The sequence below is a fragment of the Hirundo rustica genome, chromosome 7 (assembly GCF_015227805.2).
Source record: "Hirundo rustica isolate bHirRus1 chromosome 7, bHirRus1.pri.v3, whole genome shotgun sequence".
In the NCBI taxonomy this organism is placed as follows: domain Eukaryota; kingdom Metazoa; phylum Chordata; class Aves; order Passeriformes; family Hirundinidae; genus Hirundo; species Hirundo rustica.
Genome location: NC_053456.1, coordinates 17,805,793 through 17,833,039, shown reverse-complemented (window position 1 = coordinate 17,833,039; position 27,247 = coordinate 17,805,793). Strand labels below are relative to the sequence as shown.

Below are 27,247 nucleotides of genomic sequence, written 5' to 3'. Positions count from 1 at the left end.
ATTCCAGTGCCTGCCAACATTTGAACCATTACGATTCTTATAAACCCTGATTTTGTATACCTTGGTTTCTGAGAAAGATTTTGGTGATTTTTTTAAGACTGTTTGTCAAACCTCAATGTTCTTATTCAGTTGTTAAAATTTGATCTTCACCGAGAGAAAAAAAAAAAACCACAAGCATTTTTTTGTAACAGATGCTGCAGTTATTGAGTCTGTGATTAGAGTTAGAAGGGATGAATTAAAATAGAAGTTATACTCTATAGAAATTGCTGTTTTCAATGCTTAAATCTGGTAAACTGAATGAAAATCTGTAGCAAACATATAAATCTTGACATATTTCTAATGAAATATTTTGAATATTTTTAAATTTGATCATTATTTTGTATTTTCCCTTTTTTTTCCCCTGTTACTTGGACATCCTAATAACAGGTTCCTGACTTGTTTTGAAATGGAAAGGGCTAGTTATAGTTAAAAATATAAATACAGTTTATAGTAAAATGATGTATTTGTCATCTATTGCAGTAATGCAAAAAGATGGTCTGTCCTGCCAGGCTGTAAAATTGAGCTTTGCAGAAGCATACTGGAATTACAAATGCTCCCTAGGGTAAAATGAGTTTGGCTCTGATGGGAAACACTGCCAGTACTTGAAATATCACTTACAAAACATAATGTTTTCTCAGAAGCTTGCTTTTAAATGATGAATCTCGTAAAAAGTGAGCAAACTAAATTTATTTTTCTTTGTTGCAGAGAAGCATTTCAGAAAATTCTTTAGTAGCAATGGATTTCTCAGGACACAGAAGCAGAATTATAGAAAATCCAACAGAAGCCCTCTCAGTTGCAGTTGAAGAAGGATTAGCATGGCGGGTATAAACAACTTTGATTTATAAGAATACTATTTTGTTTGTTTATTATTTTATTTTTAAACAAAGAAGCTTTGAAGTCATGTTTTTGTTTCTCTCTCATACAGAGGAGGGGGTGTCTCCGACTCAACTCACATGGTAGTCCTATTGCCATGTCTAACATGGGTATGTGTGAGTTAATTCCTTGCTAGAGAAATGCAATAACTGGTTCTTTCAATAAAGGGAAAATGTTTTTTCACTGATCTTTTTTTTCTACAGCTATACACAGATCTCAGTCATGGTTTCATCATAAAATCTCTAGAGAAGAGGCTCAGAGACTTATTTTGCAGCATGGACTTGTAGATGGGTAAGTTAATTCTTTACATAGATTCTCTGAGACTGTTTCTAGCCAACAACTCCTATTTTCATGTGCCTCTTACTCGGGGGAGGTAGAGGAAGAAGTTTGCACTTACCTAATAGGAATAAAAATTCTTTTATATAGGGCTATCTGGGGATCACTTGGTTCCTATTTCATATCATTTGGAAACAATGAAATGGTGATCTAAGACTTCGATTCTGTCACTGAGTGATTACTTATGTCTGTTCAGAGCCAAGCACTAGAGCCGTGTCTTTGCACAGGATTCTCTGGGAGCTGTCAACCTTGGCACTGCTGTCTTTTGTATCTCTATTAGTGATGAAAGAAAGCCTGAAAACGTTACTCTAAGATGAACTGTGCTGGAACAGACATTGAAAAAAGTATGCTTTTTTTCCTCATGAATTGACTAAAAATTTTGTCATCCTTTAATAGTAAACAATAAATGTTAGGATAAGACTAATTTTTTAAACATTTCATTTAAATATTAATTTAAAAAATGAAAAAGCAAATAGATATTTTATTTTCAAATCCTCCTGCTTTTCATTCCTGCATTTTGCCCTTAGCCCTGTATTAAATGTAAACTTGGGCCTCCTTCATTCAATGATTAATTAAAAAAAAAAATAAATCTCAGTTTCTTTGGGTCTATTTCCAGTTAGGTACCTGGAACATCAGATTCCTGGTTAAATTCCTTGTACTGGTTTCTACATCTACAGAAAGGGGATCCAGGAAGAAAGAAAGTGAAGGGGAGGAAAGGGAGACAAACCTGATCATAATCAGCACAAGGATGGTTAATTGGACTTCCACTTTTGTAATTTTAATTCTTTCTTAAATTTCCAGTCTTTTTTTTTTTTTTTTTTTTAAGCCTGGCTTATTTTCTTGAAGCTGGTTCTGTACTCTGCATTTCTTTTTGTTAGAAAAGTGGGACAGGACGTGGGGATGAATCCAACATGTTATTTCGGAGCAGTATGTCATTCCTAGGCCAGATGCATCTTCCGAAATGAAATGAAAATGAAATGACACTGAAATGAAAAAGTGAATACCTTGCTAGCATTGGTTTAGTACAGTGTTGTTTATGTTATATTCTTGGGGCCATTCATAGCTGTGCAGTGGGATTTTGGAGGAGGATGATACTTTTGCGTGGACTGCATAGAATTAATTAAAACACTGGTAGTAGGGGTGCTCGTATTCTGTCAGATATGTATTCATACACTGAAGTAATGAACACTTGACATCATGTGACATCATTTTGATGAGCTAAAAGCATGAACTTTCACCAGAAATACAGCCATTTTTAATGGCAAAAATAAGACTTTAGTTTCTGGGAGTGAAGGCAGAGAAAATAATCCATATTGAGCCTTTTAAGGTGATCCCAAGCAAGGAGTTCTCATATATAACAAGGGAGTAGGGCCTCTGTAATACTGTATGTACCAACAAATATGTTGTTCATGATGGCTTTTACAAGCCAAGGAGGCAATTATATAAACTAACTACAGTAGTTTTAGTATTTGGATAACCCAATAATAGAGTTAGGGGACAGCTATGGAAGAACTTTTTTGATCTGGTGTTAAGCCAACTTTCTTTAAAAAGTTCACATGGTAATATTGTAGATTTTGTATTTTACCCCCTAAAGTACGTTTGAAAAATTTTCAGTGATAAATGGCTGACGTGATTGCAAACTGATCAGCATCTCGTTGATGAAAGGGATAAGAGATCACCAAAAGGCCCATGAAAAGGTCCAACTCGTCATTCAGAGAATTCAAGGGAGAAGTTGAGTGGAGTCATCCAGCTTGTCTGAAAAGCTCCTTCTAGCCAACATTTCTGATCTCCTGTAAACTACAAACCTTTCTTCGTAATAGTTTTTAAAGGTTCTTTGACAACTAAAGAAGGTCTGTTGTGATTAGGTTAGAAAATAATAAAAATATTTTTATCTGAAGGAGAAAAAACCGTCGCTTATATTTGTGATAAAACAAGGAAAGAAGTAAGAAAATATATTTTAAAAGAACTAATGAATGGGAACCTAAATCTCAATCAAAGTGATTACATTGCCTATCACTTGATGTGGCTCCTAGTAACTGGGTGTAGAGACCCCGTTTTGGATATCCGCAAAGTGGCACATTCCTACAGTGTCATTTTTCTGAGCAGACGAAGTGCCGGTGGTTAATGACGGGCACGCAGTACGGACGCTAGCGCGGAGGCTCTGCGCTGGGCGCCGTGCGGTGCCCGTGTCCCGGGCGGGTGAGAGCCCGCTAGGTGGCGGGAGCGAGCCGCTTCGAGCGCAGCCCGCGCTGCCGGCGCCCGCCCGTGCCGCCCGTGCCCGGCGCTGCGCCGGCCGCGGCCCGCGGGGGGAACTGCGTTACTCACTTGACTGCGCGGGGATTTTGACAGAAACGATAATGATTACGGACTGCAAATTTCTTCATTCCAGATATTTTCTTACTAGGTAACAATAGAACTCTTAAATTTAAAACTTTGAGAAGGAAACAAGTGCTTTGAACCCATGCCGGAAGTCAGTGAAAATCCACTGCAAACCTTTGGCTGTTTTTTTTTTTTTTCCTTTGAAATTTTTTCTTTCCATGTAGTAGCTGGGCTCTCATTTCTGGTGTGTGATGGGGCAGACAGTTGTGATTACATGATCACCGATGCTGGCTTGATTGAAACCTGCAAGTCCATTTTGCCCATTTCTTTTCTGTCCTGAAAGAGGAGCACGCTTACCAGTGGCTGTCCCTCCATTTCCCTTCTTTGGTACATTGGTCAGCGGTATCTGTTCCAGACCTGCACAGTACAAGCAGTTCTGACTCTCTCCACTCCAAAGCTATATATCAGGTTCTTCCCTGTCCTCCAAACTGTTCCCTGCCAATATTCCAAACCAGATGATTCAACGAAAACTGTCTCATGCTGGCAGTCATCCTTTGCTTGTACCAAATTATTCTACAAGGGCTATGGCAAAATTATGTTTGTCCATGTTCTGGTGGGAATAATTTATCAGTGAACTAGTTGCAGTGGCACTGTTAGCCATTCAGTGTCATGATTTGAATAATGATTCCGTAAAGCAGGCAGACACTCTGTATTGTTGGGAACTTTGCTGCTCTGCAGAAATGAGAGTGCAAATGAGGATTGGCCAGATGTGAAAAACATTCTGGTGTGCCTTGCGTTACCTTTTCTGTAAAATTCCTGTTTAACTACCTTTCAATTTTTCCTTATAATGCTTGTGATTTAGAAAATTCAAGTTTTCTCTAGTGAGCGTCCAAAGAAAAATTTTGTTCAAAGCACAAACTTTGAGGGTGCTTTTCTGTCTGAAGAAATGTATTGTAATTCTATGCAGTGTAAAAACTAACGCCTACAGTGTCATTTATTCTGAGAATGCATGTTTTTCACATAATAGACAAGGTGAAGAAGAATTTAAGAGAAAGTATTTCCAGTGACACATTTGCAGAGAAACACTGATTAAAAGCCTAACTTACATAATTGATATTATTTAGGCTTTTCACTAGTACTTGCTGTAATGAATTTAGAACAGTTTTAACTGGGTGTTTATAAAAGGATTTCAAATGATCTTTGAAATTTTTCGATCTCTTCTAGGGTGTTCCTGGTACGTGATAGCCAAAGTAACCCCAAAACATTTGTATTGTCACTGAGTCATGGATTAAAAATAAAACATTTTCAAATTGTACCAGTAAGTAAGTTTTTTCAGCTTGTATACAGAGTTGTAAAACTAAACAATTGAATAACTGTGATAGAATATTGATGGATTTTTTCTTCTTTTGCTGTTTTATGGAAGATGTAAACATCACTAAACATAATTAGTGTTCTTTATTAGAGTTGAATGTTTTTGAGCTTTGCTGTTTGATTTGTTCTAAAGTTTTACTCGTATTATGAAATCCTAAAAAGCTTCTTGAAAAACGAAACAAATCTATTTCAACTGGAATAGAAGCAACCCTGATAGCATGAAAATCATGTGTTTCATAAAGTCCATGTTTCCTTTTACTTTTCAGTATGTACACAATTTCTTAGTCCTTTTTTTTGGACTTCTTCTGTTGTGTGTCCATATCTCACTGAGTCTTCTGTTCAGGATAGTTTCAATATTTGTAGTCAAACATATTTTGTTGACCTCTTGTTGTTACTGTGGTATATTCCTGTACAGGTCTTATTCAGGGGAACAACAACAAAAAATCATTATTTAGTCCAGCTGCTTTATAGGTAAGCTGAAAGTTACTAAGCTGCAATCATATTTCTGTTAGTTTTCATTGAACATAGTGTCGAGATATCCTGCCAGAATCGTTAGCCATCCCCATTGCTTCCGCCCTCTCACGAGGTGGTTTATGTGGGTTTCTTTACATGCTGCTTCTCTTGAGATGAGAAATACTTGAGCCTTTTGTGTTTTGGCCACAGATACTTGACATAACTGAGGAGACCCAGAGCTTTTTTATCTCTCTTTACAAGAATTTTTCTTCCTTTCCACATAATACTCTAGTCTCCATGTATCTTCCTCCTGAAGTTTCTAGCAGATTCTGCTGTAGAAATTAGTCGCGTGGCACCATTTTTTTTTGGTCTTTATTTGAGAAGAGGAAAAGTTGATCAGATTAGCTATAAGAATTCTCCAGGATTTTGTTGTGTTTAGGTACAGAATATGGAGGATTCCTTCATCCAAAAGTGATTGTTATGCACTGGATCCCATGGGATAATCAACATATGATCCTCAATAACAATTGCATTTACTGACTGTTGTCACTTCTAGTGTTTACTTTGCTATAACTGTTGTGTCGTTTAGAAAACCTTCTGAACTCGATACAGAGAGTGTACAATTCTGCTTCATTGGGATGTCCTTTAACTCTCAAATTTAAGAGACCACTTTTCCTTTCCCTGTCAGGAAACAGACACTCTCTTCTCTAAGTGCAGGTATAGCAGGATGCTGCAGTTATCTTCAGTTTCCTCTGAGATGGATGAGCCTCTTCTTCCCTTCAAAAGCCTGTGCTCAAGAACCTTGCTTTCCTGCTGTTGGATCTTTGGAGGAACCAGGAATTCTTAGTTTTGATATAATTGTCTACAGACTTGAGTACATTTTCCATGTTGTTCATTGAGAAGACCTGTACCACTTCATTGCAAAACTTGACTTGAAGGAAATGTTTTTGAATTATTTTTTAATTAAAGCAATTTCTCCTATGCTAGTAACCAGAAAAGAAGAAATCCTGCCGAGAACAGCTTAATCCAGAGAGTGTGTCAGCATGGAAGCTGTTTGTCCCCCAAATATTAGTATACTTCAGTTCCTTTCTGTCAGTTTCTGGTTGCATTCAGTGCCCTCATTCCATTCTCAATACCCGGACTTAAATACGCTCTGTTTTTGCTAGAACAGTGGTCTTTAAAGATTTCAGAAATTTTTTGTTTAAGGGAGGAGGTGTTTTGGTTCCAGTTGCTGCTGATCTAAATGAAGTGATCATTTTCTAAGAAACAAGGCATTTTGTATTACTGTAGTAAATTCATAGCTTACTAGTTGAAGATCAAGGTTACCTCTGTGAGTTTGAAATTCTACTGTTCTTCTAAACTCTTACCTGTTTCCAGCCATTGTAAAGGCAAACTTTCTTACTAAATGTAAACTAATAAATGTCATGTACAAAGCCTTTTTACAAGGTAAAAACAATTCAATCACTAAATGAAATATTTTTCTCTTGTATTTTAGGTTGCTTCAGGTTATGCTGCACTTAAAAGTGTCTCCTTTTAGATAGGGTATGCAACCTGCTAGTTCATGCCTCACCCATGTAAACAGGTGCCTTGTGTTAATATTGGTAACCTGTGCAACAGGTATTGCAGGTGGGTAGTAGGGAATTGATTGTCAAAAGTTCAGAAGGAAACCTTTGGGATACGTTTGGGATCCTGTACTATGAAACTTGAAGAGCTTGTTAGTTTAAAGGATTTTTTCAGCCTTTGTACTCTGAGCTGATGCAAGTTTACTTCAATGGATTCTATCCTGAAATTTCATCCATATGAAAGTTGAAGAGTGGATACACAGTTCCGGGACTGTCTTTTTCTAATAAATGTTTTCTCTTAACAGCCTTCTTAGCTTGTAGAAGATGCTAGGTTCATGGGCAACAGAACTTTGATATGAGTTTTTACTTTTAAAAATATTGATATCTTTAGAATTAGCAAACTGTCTGGTATTCATTTTAAGGTTTGGAATTAACTTTTGGAGGATAGCAGACATTTGAATTGTTTACTCTCCTTGTCTGCAGTGTGTTGGCAAGAAAATTGCATGCATAAAGTCCAATGAATGATAATCCATTTTCAGGTTCTTGGCTGGAGCATAGGAGTTTACACATTCTCACATTGTTAATTCCTTAACTAGCAGTGTTTGACCAAAGTCCAAGAATAAAGAAATTACAAACTACTTTCCATGGTAGAAAGGGGTAGACTAACCAGGAATCATAAGCAGTTCAACAGCTGCTTCAGATAAAACATCCTAATTACAGGTAAGGCAGCTAATTATATCTTCCCCCTTCCCCTGTATTCAAGTAGGGTAGTTGCATCTTTCCCTAGCACACCATCTGCTATTCCGTGCTAGCCCTACTTCAGAATTCTCTGTTCATTGCTCTTCCAGTCTTGTAAAGTGTCTTTTTCTCCCTTTTCTTTTTAAAAATAGTTTGAATAGGTTTTTTCACCATATATTTACAAGAATACCAATTAGTCACCATCTCACTAATCCTCTTGGTATTAGACATATCAGCAGTAGAGGAACTAAATCAAGAAATTATATAGTCAGTAGTGGAATACAAATTGTGCAAGATCTAACATTCGGTAACTTGGAGGAGGGAAACAGTAATTACAAATTTTTAAGCACCTAAAAGTCAAAATGAATCTTTCAAGGTATCTGTTGAAGTTTCTTCTTTCTCTTCTGTATCTGTGCTAATGTGTTTGGAGTTGCGGCAGTTCTTCCTCCTACAAGGAACTACTAGAGCAAGGATGTCACTCTTGTGACGCACAGTGTCTTGTGTAGCTACTACTACCCAGCACACCGCTGCACTGGTGTGTTGCCTCATCACACCTTACAAAAGTGATAGAAAATAATGGAAGTGAATGGAGCAAAGGTTGAAATCTACGAGTAGCTTCAAACTTGGTTGCTTCGTGTTGCTCTGTAAGAACTCAGGGTTGGTATTAACCCCAGGTATCATTCCAAAGCAGAGGCATGAAGTACTATTGCTAGTGCAGAGAGAGTATTCCTGTACTTATTTAACTGTTCTCTCCTTTTAGGTGTGTACTTGAAGTCAAACAATATGTTGTTTTCCTGTTGTTTTGGGGTTTTTTTGGTGTGTAAATGATCACTGTATTTTTCTGCTCACAGTAGTCACAAGATATGAATATATTGGTCTGTAAGAACACTTCTCAAACAAGTATTCCAGGTAGAAAGAAATACCATAGCAAAAGAGGATTTTATTGGATCTTGTTTTTCCATTTTTACAGTTGGAAGATGATGGGAAGCTGTTCTATACCCTTGATGATGGTCATACCAGATTTACTGATCTCATCCAGCTAGTGGAATTCTATCAACTTAATAAAGGAGTGCTGCCTTGCAAATTGAAACACTATTGTGCACGGATCGCTCTTTAACCAAAGCATTTGTTGTTTCGTCAGAGGGAAAGGAAGATACTATACTTTTTCCCCTAAAGGCAATTTGTATAGCAAAAAGGGTAAAAAACCCACAACCCTGTTGTATTATAAAGATTCTATGTTTAAGCTGAAAAAAAAAATTATATTCTATGTAGATAAGAACTTTGCTTTGTGATTGTCACAGCAAAATTAACCTTACGGTTCTGAAAAACTGTTCTTTCCAATGTAATTCTTTAGTGTTGTCTTGGACTTTCCGGGTTTTCTTTTCAACTGAAAACAGTTTTGAAAAATATCGTGTAACTCCTACAAAAATATAACTGAAGGAAGATCTTTGTTCTTAGGTTTAAAATTAACTTTTTTCTCTGTAAATGTTCCTCATAATTTCTGTTCATCACATAAAAGAATAACATTTACTGTGGCAAGGATAAGGAGCTGAACTGCACATTTTATTTGTAAATAAAATGAATAAATATTTTGCACTATATTTTTGAATGCTACTTTGAGGATTATCATATCCAAAAAGTGAAAAATCATTAAAACCACTTCTAACTGCTCATTTGTATTGAGTTGTGATATTCTTGTTCTAGTATTTTAAGGGATTTTTTTCTCTAATCCAATGACTAAATCTACATCTTTATGCAGAGCTGGACTGTCACTTACTTGGCTGCGAAATGTATAAACATGCATAAATTATTATGTGGTGCATAATTTGGCTCAGTGTATACCTATAATATCTGACACAAAGAGAAGCAGAAAGACCTGTTAAGTACTGTGGATCTTTTTGCACAGTTGAGGAGGGAATCAATTTAAATTGCCCTTAAAAAATAAAAGTAATGTTGTAATAGTTGTAAATTATCAATAATTTACAATACTTACAAATAAAGGTAAATCTAGTGGACTTCGCTGAAAACCTCATGAAAGTGTATTTGCAGTCAGTTCCTAGTGCATTTTATTATTTATTATAAAATAAGAATATCATTTGAGCTACTCTTTAGCAGTCAAGCAGTCTTTACAGGATTACCAAGTATCTAACATTCCAGCCAAAAAGAACTGTGCCAGTAGACCAAGTCAAATTTTGGACCACAGCATTAGAACTAGTTTTGGTATTTGTGCTTTGAAAGAGTTGAAAATGCCGTATCCTTGAACAAATCTCAGGTTGAATGGGACTTGGGAAAGAGGTATCCCCATCCTGATGCTTTGCTTTCCAAGATACTTGATCTTGTGAGGGTTCAGGACATTGTCCTGGGTATCTTTACAAAGGGTAAAGGCTGGAGTAAACGCCGTGTTTGAAGATGAGCTGTAGCCCTGAATCCAGCTCCCCTTCCTGTGCTTGCTTGGGTTCCCTGACTGCCAGGCATAGCAGCTGCTCTGCTGCAGGAGGAGGTGGCAGAGAAGGTAAAGGAGGCCTGGGCGAGGGATGGAGCCAGTGAGCCCCGAGGCTCAGCGGTGCCAGGATGTGTCAGCTGACGAGGTCATGGGCATGGAAGCATTGGAACAGTATGGTAACTGTAGCCTGTGGTTTTGTTATTGTGTGTCTCTGAAAGGCAAGCATAACAACATAATACTGTGATACTTAATTTACCGACTTGATCCACACATCACTGACCTTTTCCTCTGGTATGCAAATCCAGTTTTTAAAGCTCATTAAAAAAGCAACTCTTCCTAATGTGTACCAAAGATGCAACATATGTGGTGCCTAAGCTCATTACATTAGGAAAGCCTTGTAAAACTCTTTACAGTCTAATAAATTTAACTCTTAAACCTCAAACATAATTTCAAATTGTACTTAATTTTTTTTTTTTTCTTTTTAATTAAAATCTCTTCAGGTTTGGTTTAATAATGTGGTTAGTTGTCAGGTAGTTTTATTTCATGTGTTAGCATAGAATAAGGAGAAACATTCTCTGCATCGCTATTTTTTAATCACCTCTTGACAAATGTCTATTGTAATCCATTTCTGCTTGGACATGTGAAAGCTTTGCTGTAATATTTATTTGTATTTATGTATGCATGTTTAGCGGAGGAGCCAACTGCTCAGTGAGTGAGTACCTGTCGCCTCTGGGCCTATCAGAAAAGAAAAGATTGTAGGGATTATGTCACATGGTGGAGAGACATCAACCAACAAGAAGTTTGCCTACTTTTTCAGGTTTTTTCACAAGTGAAATTGAAGAAAAAAAAAAAAAAAAAACCAAAAAAACCCCTAAACAATACTACTACTACTACTACTAATAATAATAATATAACCCAAGTAAAATGAAGTATTGCTTAATGAACATGGAATTTGGACATTTGAGCTGTCAAGTATTCAAAACTTTCTTATACTGCAAAGCATTTCCTCCTGCATTTTGACAGCTCTCTAAATTAAAATCTAAACTGAAATGTTGCTGAGAATACATATTCTCTTTTATATGATGTGTACACCTTTCCTCAACACTGTTGTTGTTTGTGAATATACCAGAAAAAAAAAACAAAAAACAAACCAAAAACAAACCAGCAAAACTAATTAAATCTAGTTTGCTGTTTAAATGACTTCACAAGCTACCCCCTTGTTTAAATATTACTGAAGAAACAAACATGAAGGAGGTAGTCTTATTATATAAAGGCAAACACCACCCCTCAAAAGTAAAATATTCTGATATCCCTGTCTTCTTCCAGATGTACTAAATGGTACAAGTGGTTGATATATGACTTTCAAGATCCTTGCTTGCAATCAGTCAGAATAAAACCAGCAAGGGATTTCTATGAGATCAGCCAGGATATGTCTGACCATAAAGTTCTTTGGGGGTGTAGGCAATGCTATTTAGACAGAATTTCAGTGTGTTAACTGTCACTTCTAATTAGGAATACTACACTTTGGTGCCCACCTTCATAAAGAGAATTGGCTAATCAGGAGTTGTTAACAGCTCAGGAAGAAATCTGTTCTATTTTAGGGAAGCCAGTCTATCTGTCTCCAACATTTGCTTCTCTACAAAATGTGGACAATTTTATATCTACCTCACAGCATGTTTGTGGACTGATTTTTAAGGCAAAAAAAACCCACAACAGAACAATAGAAACTGGTGTTATTTGCAGAAGGGCTTTTTAATACTTAAATTTTACTTGATGGAAAGTCAGTGCCAAAACACCTAGGTATGAAGCACAGTATTTGAAAAACTCTTCATGTTTTCTTCAGATTTAGAACTTTATGCTTCTCTGAGTGGTTGTAATGTAGTGCACTGCCAGGAAGAGAGAACTGAGCTTGCCATGCAGAGGAACCAAAAGCAGCCTAAGTGCACAAGCCTAGCTTGCTGTCTGGGGTAATTAGCCCTGCAGGGGTATGCTCTGTGAGATCAGAGCTAGTGCAGAGATTGTGCTGAAGCTCAGCATTGTATTTGTTGGCATGCCCTTTGTGCCTTGGTTTCCAATCTAAAAATCTTCTTGGCTCAAAGGAGATTAAAAGTTAATTCACTGCTGTTTCATAACGCATATACATACACCGCCAGAATTAAGGTTGCACGGGCAGCATTAAAGGACATTTTTAAACTTCTGAGTGTTTTTACTTAACAATCTTATTAAGTCACTTGATGAATTTTTTGAAATGTAGTGAGTCTTCGAGTCATCCAACTAAGTGTTTTGAAAGAGAGCTTTAACCCATTAAATAAAAGAGGATTATGTATGTAACTAACTACAAGTGGGATCTTGCAAGGATAATTGAATTTCTGTCAAATGTTGTCTGTTACATCCTGGTTTAAGAATTGTAGCATTTTGTGCTTCCCTGGGGTTAGAATTATCCTACAGTGGGCTTGGAGTATCTAATTTTAAGCTAAAATTGGCCTATTTCATGTGAATAGCCTTTTTTTTGGTGGTTGTTATGCTGTTTACAAGCTACTCATCTTCATCTAAAGTGAAGCCACTCATTCACCAATTAGTTTTAATTGTTTAAACCTATTTATTATCTATGGCTTGCAAATCAGTCTAGCATTTGTTTGTAAGAAATCTTATACATATTTTTTGTAACCTTTATTATATTAGTTAAGAAAAAGACAAAGCAATTTACAGCTTACATCAGCATTTCTGTTTGATTGGAAAAATAACTTTTTATTACTGTTCTGGTATTTCAGAGTACTATTCTAGTACTCACACTGTAATGCATTCCATTTCTAATTTCAACTTTGTAGCCGAAATCATCGAAGATAGGACATACCCCATTACTTGAATATACTTGCAAGCTTTCAGAGGTTAAACACTTATGGTCTATGCATAATCAATGTGTATGGTAGTGCAATTAATGTTAACTTTAATGAAATGCATGAATATTTAAAACTTAATGAATCTGACTTTACAGCACGCTTTTACAGCCTGGCTCACATATGTGAACAGTATTGACTGTTGGCCTCTGGATGTCAGCAGTGTATCACGAAATTCGTGTAATCAGCCGCTGTTTTCATGCTTCCTCCCAGAAATATCTGTGACTTGTGGTCTCTGCACACCTCCAGAACACCCAGTGCTTTTTCCTCTTATAAATTATTCACTTACTCTGTACCAATTAGTTCTACCAGTTGCTAGGTTTGTTATCAAGTTAAGCTTCAAGACAAGAACCTGAACTCAATGAGTGATTAAAAATTTATTAGCAGAGATGATTAAATATGCAGATAGTCTGTGAAGCTTGTTCTTGAAACCATTATATTACCTTTTTAATACTAATGATTTGTATAATTAATTTTATAAAAGCCTGAAAGTCTTTAAAAAAAAAAAAATTCGGAGTAGGACATAAAAGGGAAGAGATTAAATGCAGAGGAGGCAGTGAACCTGAGCATTAAAACAGCTCATTCACATGTGTAGGCAATAAAGTGATTTCCTTAGTTTGTGGTTTTCCTTCCCCTTCCCCTCTGCTAAGTTGATTATTTTATTAATCTTTTAAGCAATTTTGGAGAACTCTTATCAGCTAGTGAGTCGTATTTTCAAAATAGAACTTGATGTGATTAACACTGATAATACAGATGATTCCCCGAAACTTTACAATTAAAACTCTGTCAAGGTGCGGTTCCTACAACATATAAGCACGTGCTGGATTTTGGCAGGTGAGGAGCTCCAGGGCTTCCATGGGAAGGGAGGTGGAGGTGCATTAATGCCGCTGGGCAGCGTGGCCAGCGCCAGGAGAGGTTTCTGACCGAGGGTTGCCCTCCCTCTGTGTGTCGGGGTGGGAGGTGAGCAGGGCCCCTCGCAGCGGTGCCCGTGGCCGCAGCCGGGCCTGCTTGGGCTGTGGGCAGGGACTCCCCAGAGCCTGCTGTGAGCAGGAGCAGCCTGGTGCTTGGGACATGCCGGGCTGGCTCGGGAGATGGGCCTGTCCTCCTTTCCATGGAGGAAAGAAAAATGACTTTGCTTTCCCTTAGGGGAGTAGCTGGAGCAGAAGTTAGTCCTGGGGCCAGGCTTCTTGCCTTCCGTGTTCCTGAGAGAAGTGAGCCCTCAAGGCAGTGGCTGTAGGAGTGCAGGTGGCTGATGGCAGCCAAGGGTGCTGACTTGGCCTGGCTTTTGGCATCTGCTGGTACATGCAGTGGGCTGTGAGCTGGTTTGTAGCACCTCTGTGAGAGGGTTCAGGTGATAAGGAGACCCAGCCACACACTGAGGGCTGAAGTGTGCCAGGGGCATGAAGAGGCTGTGGGTGAGCTGTGCACTGCCATCCCAGTGGGGCTGGCAGCACAACTCAGCACTCTGCAGCAGGGAGAGCCCAAGGTCTCTGTTCTCTACCTCTCCTTCCAGCTCTGCCTGGTGCAGTGCTACCAAAGGCCATAGCTGATGGCCCCAGGCACACCACAGCAGTGAGCTGCTGTGGATGAGGCTTGAAGGAGGGTGAGAGCCTACCCCAGCTTCCCCTGGAGAGTGTGGACAAAGGAGGTGTAAGCAGCCCAGCACTCCCTCAGGTGAGGCTGTTAAGCCCATCAGCTGGAAACAGTCAGAGTTAATGAGCCTTAATAAATATGTGCAGCCGTGGTGTGAATACTTGGTGTGTGCTGGGTTGAGGCTGGTATGAAAAGTGAGTAAAACTGGGTTTTGTTTTTTTGTTTATTTTTTAAATGATTGAGGTTTTGCGGTGGGAAAGTAAAATAATGAGTAGAGATTGTCATGCATCTGTTCTGTTGCCCCTTTTTATTTTTCCCTTCTTTTTATGAAGAAGAGTGCCTTTATTCTCAAGTGCTAAGCTCCATGTAGGTATACTTAGGCCTTAGTTCCATGAAGTGGCAGTTTGTGCTTCTAGCCCTGGCTGTAAGAAGGCAGCAGAACTATAGCCTTTACTAGAGTGAGACCCAGCAATAACATTTGCATTGCTGTTCCCACTGTACTTGCATGGCTGGAGCTCACGGGGGGTGGGGAAATAAGTCTAAGTAAAAATTATTGTTCTTTAGGTAAAATAGAAGGTATGTCTCTTTGATGGTGAGAAATTAAGCCTGTGACCTAGAGGTTCCTTTGTAGAAGGTAGTCTTGGGAGGCATTTCTGCGGTGCTCCCAAAGACGCATTGTAGTTGGATATCCTTGCTCTGAGCTAACTCAAAACACCACTTTTGACAAAGATACTTCAGCTTCCCCTTCTACTGTATCAGTCACCTGCTTGGGGACAGGGAAGGAGCAGATGAAAAAACATTAGCTAGAGTGAAAATGTTGATAGAAAAAAGTTGAGAGCACATTGACCAAAGTGCTTCCTGCTTTTCTCCTTGTGGCTGAGGCTGAACAAAGGACTAGTACTTAGTCTCCTGTCCTTGAATATAGCATAGAATGCTATGTGAGGTAATGAGTTTAGACTGGTTTTTAATGTCAGTGAAAAATTTCTAACATGAAAAAAGTCCTTAAACTGAGGGAAATGAAATACATAATTTCAAATCCCTTTATAGTGTGAGAGAATGCATGTGGGAGAAAAAAATGCATGAAGGTTTCTTTTTCTTTTTTTTGTTTGTTTGTATTTTTTGTTTGTGTTTTAATGTTGTTAATTTGTAGTTTGACATGGTAATTTTTTCACAAAAAAAATTGTTCTAAATAGTGTGGAACTTTGCAATTGCCAAATCTGCAGCCTAGGCTAAATGTTTAAGTTCTGGGAAATAAGTTACAGAAAAATATCTTCTGATGATGGATGTGAGGTCAACTATGCAAACTAAAATATTTTTTCCCCAGCTATATGGTATAGGGCTGTGGTGCTCAGACCATATGCATGGCTAGTTATTTATAGGCATTTAAGGAGAATGTAAAGGAGGTGATATATGTAGGAGGGTGGAAGGGTTCTGAGAGAATTTTAAGAGATGCTAACACTTGGAACAACAATAGATATGCTATTGGAGTGATTTTTCCTAACCTGTACACATCACGTCTGGGGGGGGTTGCTTCTGTACTAAACAATTAATGAAGTCCTCATTTTTTAAATGATACATGTACTTCTTTGCGTGCTGTGCATCATGCTATGGATTTCTGTATGCTTAAGATAATGTGTGTAAGTGTTGGCAGGATCAGAGTCAAAGATGTCAAAAATAACTTGGAGGGCTTGTGGAAATTTACAGAGTGTAATAAGGTGATACTTCAATTGGTGCCGAAGTGGAAATTGTAGCTGATATTATATTTAATGATGGACTGTGGTCACTGGGTTCACTGTAACTGAAAAACATCCATCTCTATTTTTGAAGTAAATGAAGAGCAGTATATGAAGTTGAACTAAAAATTAAGAATGTTTTTCTCTTCTACATTGATATTGCTCTTCATGCTTATTATCCTGCATTGTGTGTGCATAAGAAAAAAAAACCACTCAAAAAACCCTACCAAATCTCCCCCATGGTGTCCGGAGATTTCCGTAAGGAAAGAATTTGCAGTAGGAATCTATATTCAAAGTGCCTTGGCCTTGTAAAAGTGTAAGATGTATGACACTTGTAAAGTTCTTCATTCCTCATCACTATAGAGTTAGGAACTGAAAACCATTAAAGGAATGATCTAATTGTTTCTGTTTCTTTGCTAGAAATAAAACTAATATGCTGATTGAGAGTACCGGCAGTACAGGTAGTGCTTAAAAGGACTTTCCCATGGAAAAGATGTACAGCTGAATTGTATTACCCCTAGATAAAGATAACGGCTGTTGGCAACAAATTCTAGATTGTTCTGGGGTGAAGTGAAATGCTTATTTTTCTGCAGTAATGTGTGCTCCACTTCTGCTTCTACTTCCACTTGAAATAAGGCCATATCACTCAGCATGGATTTAGAAACCCAGAGAAGAATGAATATGCTTTTCCCATCACATTTATCCAAGGAGTTGCAATAATGTTAACTGTTTATGCTCTTCTCAGATTTTGACCTTTGTTTTCTTATGCATATAGTTCTTTCTAATTATGCTTTTATTAGCTGCAGAAATTAATTTCTCAAGTATTTTTTTCTGTCATTTATCTTCCAAGATATTTTCCTGTAGAAAAGAGGTTTGTAAGTTCTCTGAACAAATTCTTTATGTAATCTGGAAGCAGCATTGGTTCTGTATCTACAGTTGCTGAATCAAGTGCTGAAAGCATGATATTTAATGGATTAACACACATGTACTGGTCAGGATGTTTTCAAAGTTTTAACAGAAGGAGAAATGTGTGTTGGATCTAATACAGACTCTTCACAAATAAATGTGATGGTGTAGAAATCCTGCTGTGCTAGGTTATACAGACAAAAAAAAAAAGGCGTTCTTGAGGTAACTGACCATCTTTATAGTATATCAGAGTGGTTGTGGGGAGTACAAGAAAAACAAAACAAATATGGATCTCTCTTGTAGCTGTTTCTGTCTCCGCACCAGGCGGCTGCTGGGGTCCAGCTAGCTCAGATCTGTACAGCTACAATATGTTCCCAGTTCGGATGGGCACGCAGGTTATCTTTACCTGCCGGCTCGGCTTCTCAGCAGCTGCTGGACTAAATAGTGTTGTGACAGCGGCAGCAGTAGAAAAGGATGGCTCTCAGCTTAAGCAGGTTAGAAGATGTTTATTCAGGCCGAGCTGTGGGAGTCCTGCAGCTGGTCCAAACCGCAGGCCAGAGAGTGAGAGCAGAGAGAGTTTGAATCTCCCTCCTCCACCTTATATCTGGGGGAGGGGTTCAAGGGAGGTTACAAGAAGACAACAAATCAGGGGATTCAGGGGGTAACAAGGTGTGCCCACTCCCAAGCCTCTGACCACTAAAATCAAGGGCCAAAGGAATTCCCCCCGGGGTACCTATCACCTGAAGCCCTCCCCGTATGATTTTGCAATCTTGGGGAGGGGTCCCAAAGTGATAAGCAGGCTACCCCAGAGCAGGGGGGGCAGAGGGGATGGTCCAAGTCAGGTGAGGGGTGGGAGGACTGACACAAAACACCTTATTAGACAGAAGACACAAAGGGGTTACAGAACTGGGGGTACAGTGAAATGAACTATAACGTAAAACTTCTTATAAAAACCTAATAAAACAGTTCTTGTACCACCACAGATCTCCCAAAGAAGAGAACAGTGATGATGGATCTGGAGGAAACAAGCTCCAAGAAAAACCTAGAGAACTATGTCTGTTTAGCCAAGTGATTTGTAGCAGTTTGAACCCTGAAGAGCAGAAAAGTGAATGAGAAGATGAAATGAAATACATTAGAAAAGAACAGCTACTTCTGCTGCTTGGGGTGGGGGACTGTTTGACCCATAATTGAGACATTCTTGCAGGGATGCGTATAAATCTGAAAATCCTCACCGACTCTGTCAGTGACTTGTGGAGTCTTATGGAGCAATTCTGAGTTAGAGGAGTGCAGGTATTTTTACTGGATAATTCACAACCATCATGGGGCAGGCTGATGTTGTAGGGGAGGTTTTGTTCCGAGGGGATTGTGTGGATTGTCTGAATCTAAGCATTTTATGCCCTTCCTGAGACAAACAGTATAAACTGGAGACAGGTGGAAAGCTGGTGAGACAGAAGTGAGATGTAGGTATCATATGGGCTGCAATTATGAGGCCTGTGCGAAGGTGAAGGGACTAGTAAGAAGTCTTATTTACTAATTTGGCATCATTTGGTGTGATGGTATGTAATTCTAATTAAAATGCAGTTGTCTTGTGACTCTCTTCTGGCCTAGGTTTCTGGCTGAAGATATGGATCTACGCTTGTTAGAAGTTAGCTTTGACAGTTCTTACTTGAAAGTTTTACTGGAAGCTAACTTTGAAGTGTTGAAGTATTTGAATGTGCTGTGAAGTTTACTTTTAAACTTTGCTGTGGTATTTCTGCTGAAGAGTAGGTTAGATATTTAAAAAAAAAAGTAGAAAGGTGGAAACCACATATGTAAGCATGTTAACTTTTTATTAAAAGAAATCATTCCAGGAGACCTCATTAAGCCAGGATGATATTCTAAAAGTGAATATACATGTTGACAGCTACACCCATAAATTTGAAAACTGCAAACATGTTCAGCATAAAAGCCATTTTTGAAAAAAGCTGTTGCTCTGCCCTTGTACTAATTTAAGAATTGTTCATTCATTCTGATTTTTATAGTTTCTTTTCACATATATAACTGGGACAGTTTAAAAAGTGCTTTATAGAATTGTTCATGATGTCACAAACTTCGTAATGCAGATGATTATTTTTAAAATGGCACACTTTATATATAGGCTCAAAGTATCAAATCACCTCAATAATCCAATTTCTTTCTTTTTTAAACAAACACAATGACCTGTCCATAAACTATACCTCTGTACAGTATTCTTGCAAAGAATTTCTGTTTCCCAGGAATCATGATGTGAGTTTAAATTGCTTGGCTCTAGCAGTAGGTTTGGTGAAGAGGTTCTCTTGTTCTATTCCTACTGTATTTAGACATATAATAGTCTTCACAGACAGCACAACATCGTCTCAGACAATCTCTTCTTTTGGTGCCTTTCTGCCAGAGGACACTCAAGGTACACCCATATTTAAGATGATTTCATTAAAGTAGGGACTTCGTATCAGTGTAGTTTGTAGAAGTGTAATTGGTACAAAGGGAGACGAGCATTCTGCCTTTGGATGCAGATTCTGAGGCAAAATAAACAATCAGTCCTGACCTCAGGTTTGTTTTCTCACTGGTGTGGGAGGAAGGAGGAGGAACGAATCACTTGTGTGCTCTGTGTGGGTGGAATCAAGATGGTATTTAGAAGATAGAATTGTTTTAAATGAAGATCAGTAATGAGATATCCCACCAGAAAGAGCACAGGAAGATGGCAAAAAGTCATCAGGTGATGGAGAGGATCTGAGCAAAGGACAAGACGATGGGTTGAAATGGTTCTGGGACAGTAAGAAACAGAAAGTATTTTTTTGTTTGTTTTGGTTTTTTGAGGGGAGGTGGGTCCCTACTTTTTTTTTTTTAGTTTATAATTACTTCTCATATCTAAAATGTGTGTGTACAATCAAATTACTTGTGTTTTGTCATATTTAGCAAATAGGTTCTAGGTTCTACATGATAATACTCTGTTTGGGAAGGATTTGCTATTCATGATTAAATGTACATTACTTCAGATCTTCTGACAAATGGCCAGGGCTATGTTGTTTTCTCTACTACTTGAATTAAAATATTTTTCAGAGAAAATATACTTTTATGGATTTCCTTCTGGGCAGTGATGCAATAAGGAACAGGAGAGATAGAGAAAGGGAGTCAAAATAATTTGATGACACTTGAGATGAATCAGTACCTTGTCAACAGAAAGAGTGTTTGAGAGAGATTTTGATACGTTGACTGACCTGTTGTAGTGCAGTTGTTCTAAACTTTGGATAGGTAGATAGTATGTTTACATTGAAAGACAGAGGTAATACTGTCCTCAGGGATTCACATTAATACATGCGTGTTTGTATATTGACAGGACTCCAGTTCAGACTTTGTGTTCACAGCCAAAAAACCCAGTTTTTCTACAGAAAGGCTGTCAGGTATGTTGCACTGCAGAAAATAAATCTGCACGTAGTAAAGGAAATTGTAAAACCTACAGAGTTCCTAGGCACTACTGACACAGAATCTTTCTAATGAAGTTAATTGCAGACATAGTTGTACTGTTTCTTGCCTCCTCCAATCTAACTGAATGCAAGCTCTACAAATAGGCTTTTATTAGTGAATATTAGTGGAAACCATCTGGTGAAGGAGAATCTGTGCAAAGCACTTCTTTATCTCTAATTAGTCTCAAACAGATTTTCATCTCTCATTATACTATATGTTATTTGTGGGTAGTGGGAAGAGGAACAAGAGTAAATTGATTATCTCAATCAAGTGTCAGCAGCAGTTGTCAGTGAATCCCAGCATATTACTACTTTCCTGTGTATTGAATTAGACTGCTGCCTCAATTTTATTATTTGAAGCACATTCTGGAATCTTTGATATGAGCAGGGCAGGAAGACAACCCTCAGTCTGAGGGGGCTGCAGGTTTTGTTTGGTTGGTTTTTTCTTTGTTTTTGGTGGGTGTGGGGTTTTTTTTGTTTGGTTGGTTTTTTTCTGGTGTTGAGTAAAAAGTCAGACCCCAAACTTATGCATCTGAATTACAATATCCAAGGGAGTGCCATGAAGATGGGTGAAGGATCTGGAGAGGAAGCCATATAAGGAGCAGCTGAGGTCAGCTTGGAGAAGGGGAGACTTCATTGAATTCTTCAGCATCCTCAAGAGAGGGGAGGTGGAGGGACAAGTAATTATCACTGTTGTGACCACTGACAGGACCTGAGGGGATGGCATGAACCTGTGTCAGGGGAGGTTTAGGCTGGATATCAGGAAAAGGTTCTTCACCCAGGGAGTCATTGGGCACTGGGACAGACTCCCCATGCAAGTGGTCACAGCACTGAACCGGACAGAGTTCAAGAAGCCTTTGGACAATGCTTGTGGGCACAGGGGGGTAACTCTTGGGGAGTGTTCTGTGCAGGACTAAGAGTTGAACTTGGTGATCCTGACTGAGTCCCTTCCAACTTAGCTTATGCTGTGATAGGAGATATGCATAGGAGATTCTTTATGCAGTAGAAACCCAAGAAAAAGTGAGGCTTCAAAGAGTAGTGGCTTTTGCACATTGCCCTCAGCTGACGCTTCCTAAGTCAAATAATGATTATACTGTGGACTTCTGATAAGAAATATTGAATGCTTCTGCCCAAGTTTTTGAGCTTGGGATAGAGGCAATGATAGATCTAGATAAGGGCAACTAACAGGTTAGGAAAAACAGTAGTGGCAGAGAAAGTTCTAGTGATGCTGAATGAGGATACTCAGCACTGGCACTGAAGAAGGGAAACAAAAAACTGTAGCCTACAGCCAGTAACACATTAGTCTGACCTAAACATTTCTGCATTGCCTGGTATTTGTGCTGGGTAAACATCTTTAGAAGGAAGAATAATAAGGGCTCATCATGTCAAGTAGATGAATGTGGAATAAATATAGTGATTACAATTTTTTGTGGAAGATTTTCAGTTTTCCTCTGCCAATCAAAAAAGACCAGAGTTTTCTGCAGAGGTAGTAGAAAGCAGGAGCACATGCAACTGAAAAAGAGTACCAAAGAGTAGGTGCCTGCACTAAGGTATCTTCCACTTAAAAATTGAGCTATCTGCCAATTCCTTTACTGTTGATCCTGGTGACAGATGAAAACAAATCATGCTGGTGTGGTACACTGAGGTGAGAGAAGGTGTGCTTTCAGTTCTTTGCTTTTCACTGAACATTAACTAAACTCTTTTTAAGTTGGCAGACTCAAAAATAATTCTGTGAACATGTTCAGGTGTTAAACTCTTGGTACCCAGCAAGACATAGTCTGAAGTACAACCTGTGTACTGTGTACGTGCTAACAGAGCATAGCAGTGTACCAAAGGTATCAGTGTGCTATTTGTACATTTATTGGCATTTAGCTGTGACTGTGTGCAGATTTTTTCGTTATTATAATGCAAAGTAGGATGTGTTTTGAGCAAACAGTCATGTTCTTTTTGTCATGCATTATACCTAGACTAATATCTTTTCATGTAATGGTTTGTAGGTTTGGTTTTCTTGTTGTTGGAATTTGTTTGTTTGTTGGGTTTTTTGTTTTGTGTATGTTGTTTTGTTTGGGGTGGGTTGTTGTTTTTTTGGTAGTTTTTTTTTTTTTTTTGCAACACAAGCTGCCTTCATGAGGGAGAAGAAAATAGATGGAGCTGGGGAACTGAGCAAATATGACCATATGGCAGCATATCCTAACATATTCTTCCAGATTCTGCGATGGAAATAATAGCAATAAAACTTCTATGTTACAAAATAGGTTCCATATCTAGGCTAATTTTGTTACAGATTGTTTAAAAAACATAAACCCTGTGGTATTAATTTCATGTCTAGTCAAAACTACCTAGAAGCGTACAGTTCCTTGTTAAACCTAGTTTTCCAGTTAGGTTACTTTAAGTTTTTCAGTACTTCGGCTTATAACTGGAGGTGCAGGCCCATGCAGATGAGTTAAAGGCTATTATTTCCTTTGGGCCAAAGAATAATTTTGATGTATCCTCTCTTCTGTGAAACATTCTGCCCCAAACTCCTGCATTTGGACAACTGTTAATGGTTGTCAGAGGCAGAAATGCAAGCTGACTGGTTCTGCAGGAGAGATGGAGAAAGCACAATGGACAACTGAAGCGATGACATTAAACAAATTGGAAAGAGAAATACCCTTTGCCCTTAGGAACAGCTACTTTGAGAGTAAGGGTTTCTCCTCACCTCATCCCCAAAATGCTGGGTCTCCTTTTGTAACCAGTCTGTCATTAGAGACATTCTTTTGGTGGGCTACATCTTGTCTGTTCTTAGTTATTATTGCATTATGAACTATTGGCAGCTCTTTGGTCCCATTTATACTCTTGATTTCCACCCTCTCTCAGGCAAAGAGTTGCAGTTCTCATGTGGAGAAAGTTCTTTCTGTCTGTTAAAACATGCTTCTTGATATGTTTTCTAGATGTTTATAAGCAACACATAGTAAGCAGGTGATGTGCTTTGCTTCAGTAATTGTTACTTCATAGATATGGGTGAAATTCTGCTGGGAAAGAGACTAGTTGAAGAGTTGAACTGTCTCCCTTTTGAATGTTTTCTGTATTCCTCTTGGCTCTTTAATGGATAATCAGAGCTGCATTTAGAAGAAAAGGTATGTGAGTATTTGGATTTACAAAATCATGTAATGTCTTGGGGGTGTTTTGTTTTGTTTTTGTTTTTTGTTTGGTGGTTTTTTTTTTTTTTTTTGGTCAGGTTGTTTTTTCTTGTATTTTTTCTTCTTCAGTTTTTAATACTGTTTATTTTTTCTGTCCTTTGAGAATTGGACTGGTGTTTTTATAGTTGTAACATCTAACAGCTGACCAATCATTGAATATACGTGCTTCAGGGTTACTCTTCTCCATTACTTTGAATTTAATGAAACTTTACCTCCCATTTAAAAATAATAACAAAAATTGTTACTGCAGAAGTAGATTATAGGCATAAACAAGAGGGAGGATGTCATCCTGCCTGGTCCGGTGTCATCTGACACAACTTGAACATTTTAGAAGAGAAGACGTAAAATTTGCATTAGTGTTCGGAAAAAGGCCAGTGAGGCAGCAAAGACTGTTGGATCTCATGGAAAAGGTAGAATGCCAGTCCAGCTAGTTGCCTAAAAAAATCCTATTTAAGTCAAGAAAGGTACTGATCCTGTAAAGAAAAGCTGACAAATCTAGGACTCTAATGAGGTGCGTGGATGAATGAGGCAGCGTGAACTTTGTCCAGAAGGAAAGTGGAGAAAGAGATGGCTTGATTACAGAGAAGTTTGAAAGTAGAAACTTTTTTTTTTGGTTCATTGAATCATTTGTGTACACTTTTACAAATGACCAGTAAATTAAACTTCTGAAAATTGCCATTTGTAACTATTCCAAACTGCCAGTTTGAATGGTCTGTGAAGATCTCTTTCCATCCACACCACTTCCCCTGCCACTTTCAGTTAAGATTGGATCCTGATGGATAGGATCATTTTGTCACTTTGTGGCACTTTATAAATAACATAATGCAGTAATGTACAGTGCACTGACAATTGCAGTTTTAGTAGCTATTGGGAATGCTAAAAATGAACATTTTCCATAATCTAGATCGTTTACTTTGGTGGCTGGGCTTTCTGCACATCTCCAGTATGTATTCCCATAAGATATTAAAAAAGATGTATATGTTTTTATTATATTGTGTATACACTTTGGTAGGTGTAAAATAAGTTTACATTTTAAATGCATTTGTGCTACTATCAGAGAAAAGCAAAACAAAATAAATTGATGCCAGGGGAAATGTCAGGCATGCAACACAGATTTGTTAAATAAACATTACTATGTGGCATTAGCTAATGTTATTACTTTGTTTCCCTAGTGGCTCTTTTTTTGATTATCAGCATTTCTAAAGACTGCACATTTCATACACAGTAAGAACAGACTACAAGGATTCTACTTACATGAAGAGCCTTGCAAAAAATACAGAATATGATGGCATTTTCTTATTTACAGCTCTGCTAAAAACATAGGAGTTTTGTAGTAATTTTTGTTGCAGAAGGGATGATGTTAAGAAATTTAATTATTGAACTTTTTGAAACTCTATGGGAACTGTATGTAGGAAAAATCACTAAGCAAAATAGAATTTCAGGGATGTAAATGAGAGTAAAAAGTATATCATGCTTTTACTGAGTAGCTTTCAGATTAGAAACCAAGATAGTGTTTATTTAGAATTCATTTAAAGCACTGTGCAATGGATAGGCTTGTAACTGTGGAAGGTGAGTTCATGACTTTCACTTGGTGTTTTACGTGTAAATTCTGCCTATTCATAGAGCAGGGCTGTTGAAGCCAATATGCTTTGTAGATAATGCTCATAAACTGTGTAAATTTAGGAAATCTTTTGAAGAATTCTGTAATGGGAGGAAAATCCCTCCTCCCATAGCCTGTTCACATCCGACACCAGAGACTGAAGTACCTGCGGTTCCACTGCACAACTTATTCAAACAAGCCAGATTTATTAGCCACAATTCATAGTAATACCAGCTAGGGGTTGGCCTGTTGATATATTTGCTGTTGCAATATTAGATTACATAATGTATGTATGTTTATCTGAAGAGTATAAGGCTTATTTTCAGGGTTTGCATAATCAGCATTTTTCAAGCAAATCTGATGCAGAAAAAGTGACCAGGATAAAAAAGAATATCAAAGCTGAATGTTATTACCATCTGTTCTGTTTATTTCATATAACCTGTTGCTGGTCTTAATCCAAGTTCAAATAGACTTGTATCCATATTACAGCTGAAATCAGCTGGCCTGTCTTTTGGCTGTTGGTAGAGAAGAGGGAAGTCTGAGGCAAGAGAACTGATCTTGACACATTGTCTAGCGCATCTAGAGGGAAAAGTTTGCACTGATGTTACCTTTCCCAGGAAGAGAACTTAATTTGCACTCAAATCAGTAGTCTTGCATGGCTGTGTAATTGTCAGGGCTTATTTAATGCATTATTTCCTCCCTTGTGAAATGTCAACTTGGATGCAGGACTCAAAGGTACATTAGGTTTGCCGATGACACTAAATTAGGAGGAGCTCTAGGCTCCCTCAAGGGCAGAGAGGCCCTGTTAAAAAACCTTGACAAACTGGAGAATGAGCAACCACTGGTCTGTGTGAAGTTTAACAGATGTGAGTGCTGGATTCTGCAGTGCTGGACCTGGGATGGGGGAACAGAGGTTGGACAGCAGCCCCATGGAATGGGACCTGAGGGTCCTGGTCAATGGCAAGTGGAATATGAGTCAGCAGTGCCCTGGCAGCCAAAAGAGCTAACCCTGTCTTGGGGTGCATCAAGCACTGCATTGCCAGCCAAGCAAGTGAGAGAGCTGTCCTGCTCCACTCTGGTGTGGCCTCACCTTGAATGTTGTGTGCAGTGCACAATGCAAAAACATCATAAAGCTGTTAGAGGGTGCCAAAATGAGGGCTATGCTGATGGTGAATCATCTCAAGGAGAAGTTGTGTGAGAAGCAGCTGAAATCACTTGGTATTTCAGCTGGACAGGGGAGGCTTCATTGCAGTCTTTAGCTTCCTCATGAGGGCAAGTGCAGGAGCAGGGGCTGATCTCTCCCTGGTTACCAACACTAGGATGCAAGGGAATGGCCTGAAGTGGTCAGGGGAGATTTAGGGTGGATATTAGAAAGGCTTTCCACACAGAGGGTGGTTGAACACTGGAATAAGCTCACCAGGAAAGTGATCACAGCACCAAGCCTGACGGTTCGAGGGTTTGGACAATGCTCTTGGGTATATAGTGTGGTTTTGGGGATGTGTGGAACTGGAAGTTAAACTTGATGATTGTTCTTGGTCTCTAACTCAGGATATTCTATGACTTTGCAACCTAAATGCTATTTGAGTATAATTAATTGTGTTTTGGTTATTAAGTAGGGACCAAGAGAAAAATTACATATAAGGAAAAATATTGACTTCTGTCTTGACCAATCCATCAGGTATAGCCTACAACAGGAGTCTTCAGTTGATTTAATGTAAGAACT

General features: G+C 38.4%; 1 protein-coding gene across 3 annotated transcripts in view; it reads left to right on the top strand.

Annotated features, from left to right (window-relative positions):
- GRB14 (growth factor receptor bound protein 14) overlaps nucleotides 1-9,436 on the top strand; it is a 59,221-nt gene extending 49,785 nt beyond the window's left edge. The window contains exons 10-15 of one of the 3 annotated variants that reach the window (XM_040069647.2): nucleotides 745-861; nucleotides 965-1,022; nucleotides 1,116-1,203; nucleotides 4,792-4,885; nucleotides 5,354-5,409; nucleotides 8,662-9,436. In XM_040069647.2, the coding sequence (XP_039925581.1) occupies nucleotides 745-861; nucleotides 965-1,022; nucleotides 1,116-1,203; nucleotides 4,792-4,885; nucleotides 5,354-5,409; nucleotides 8,662-8,734 (486 nt within the window). In that variant the 3' untranslated portion in view covers nucleotides 8,735-9,436. The remainder of the gene's footprint in view (nucleotides 1-744; nucleotides 862-964; nucleotides 1,023-1,115; nucleotides 1,204-4,791; nucleotides 4,886-5,353; nucleotides 5,410-8,661) is intronic. The other 2 variants (XM_040069648.2, XM_040069646.2) reach the window with 2 other exon arrangements.
- The last annotated feature ends 17,811 nt before the right edge of the window (nucleotides 9,437-27,247 follow it).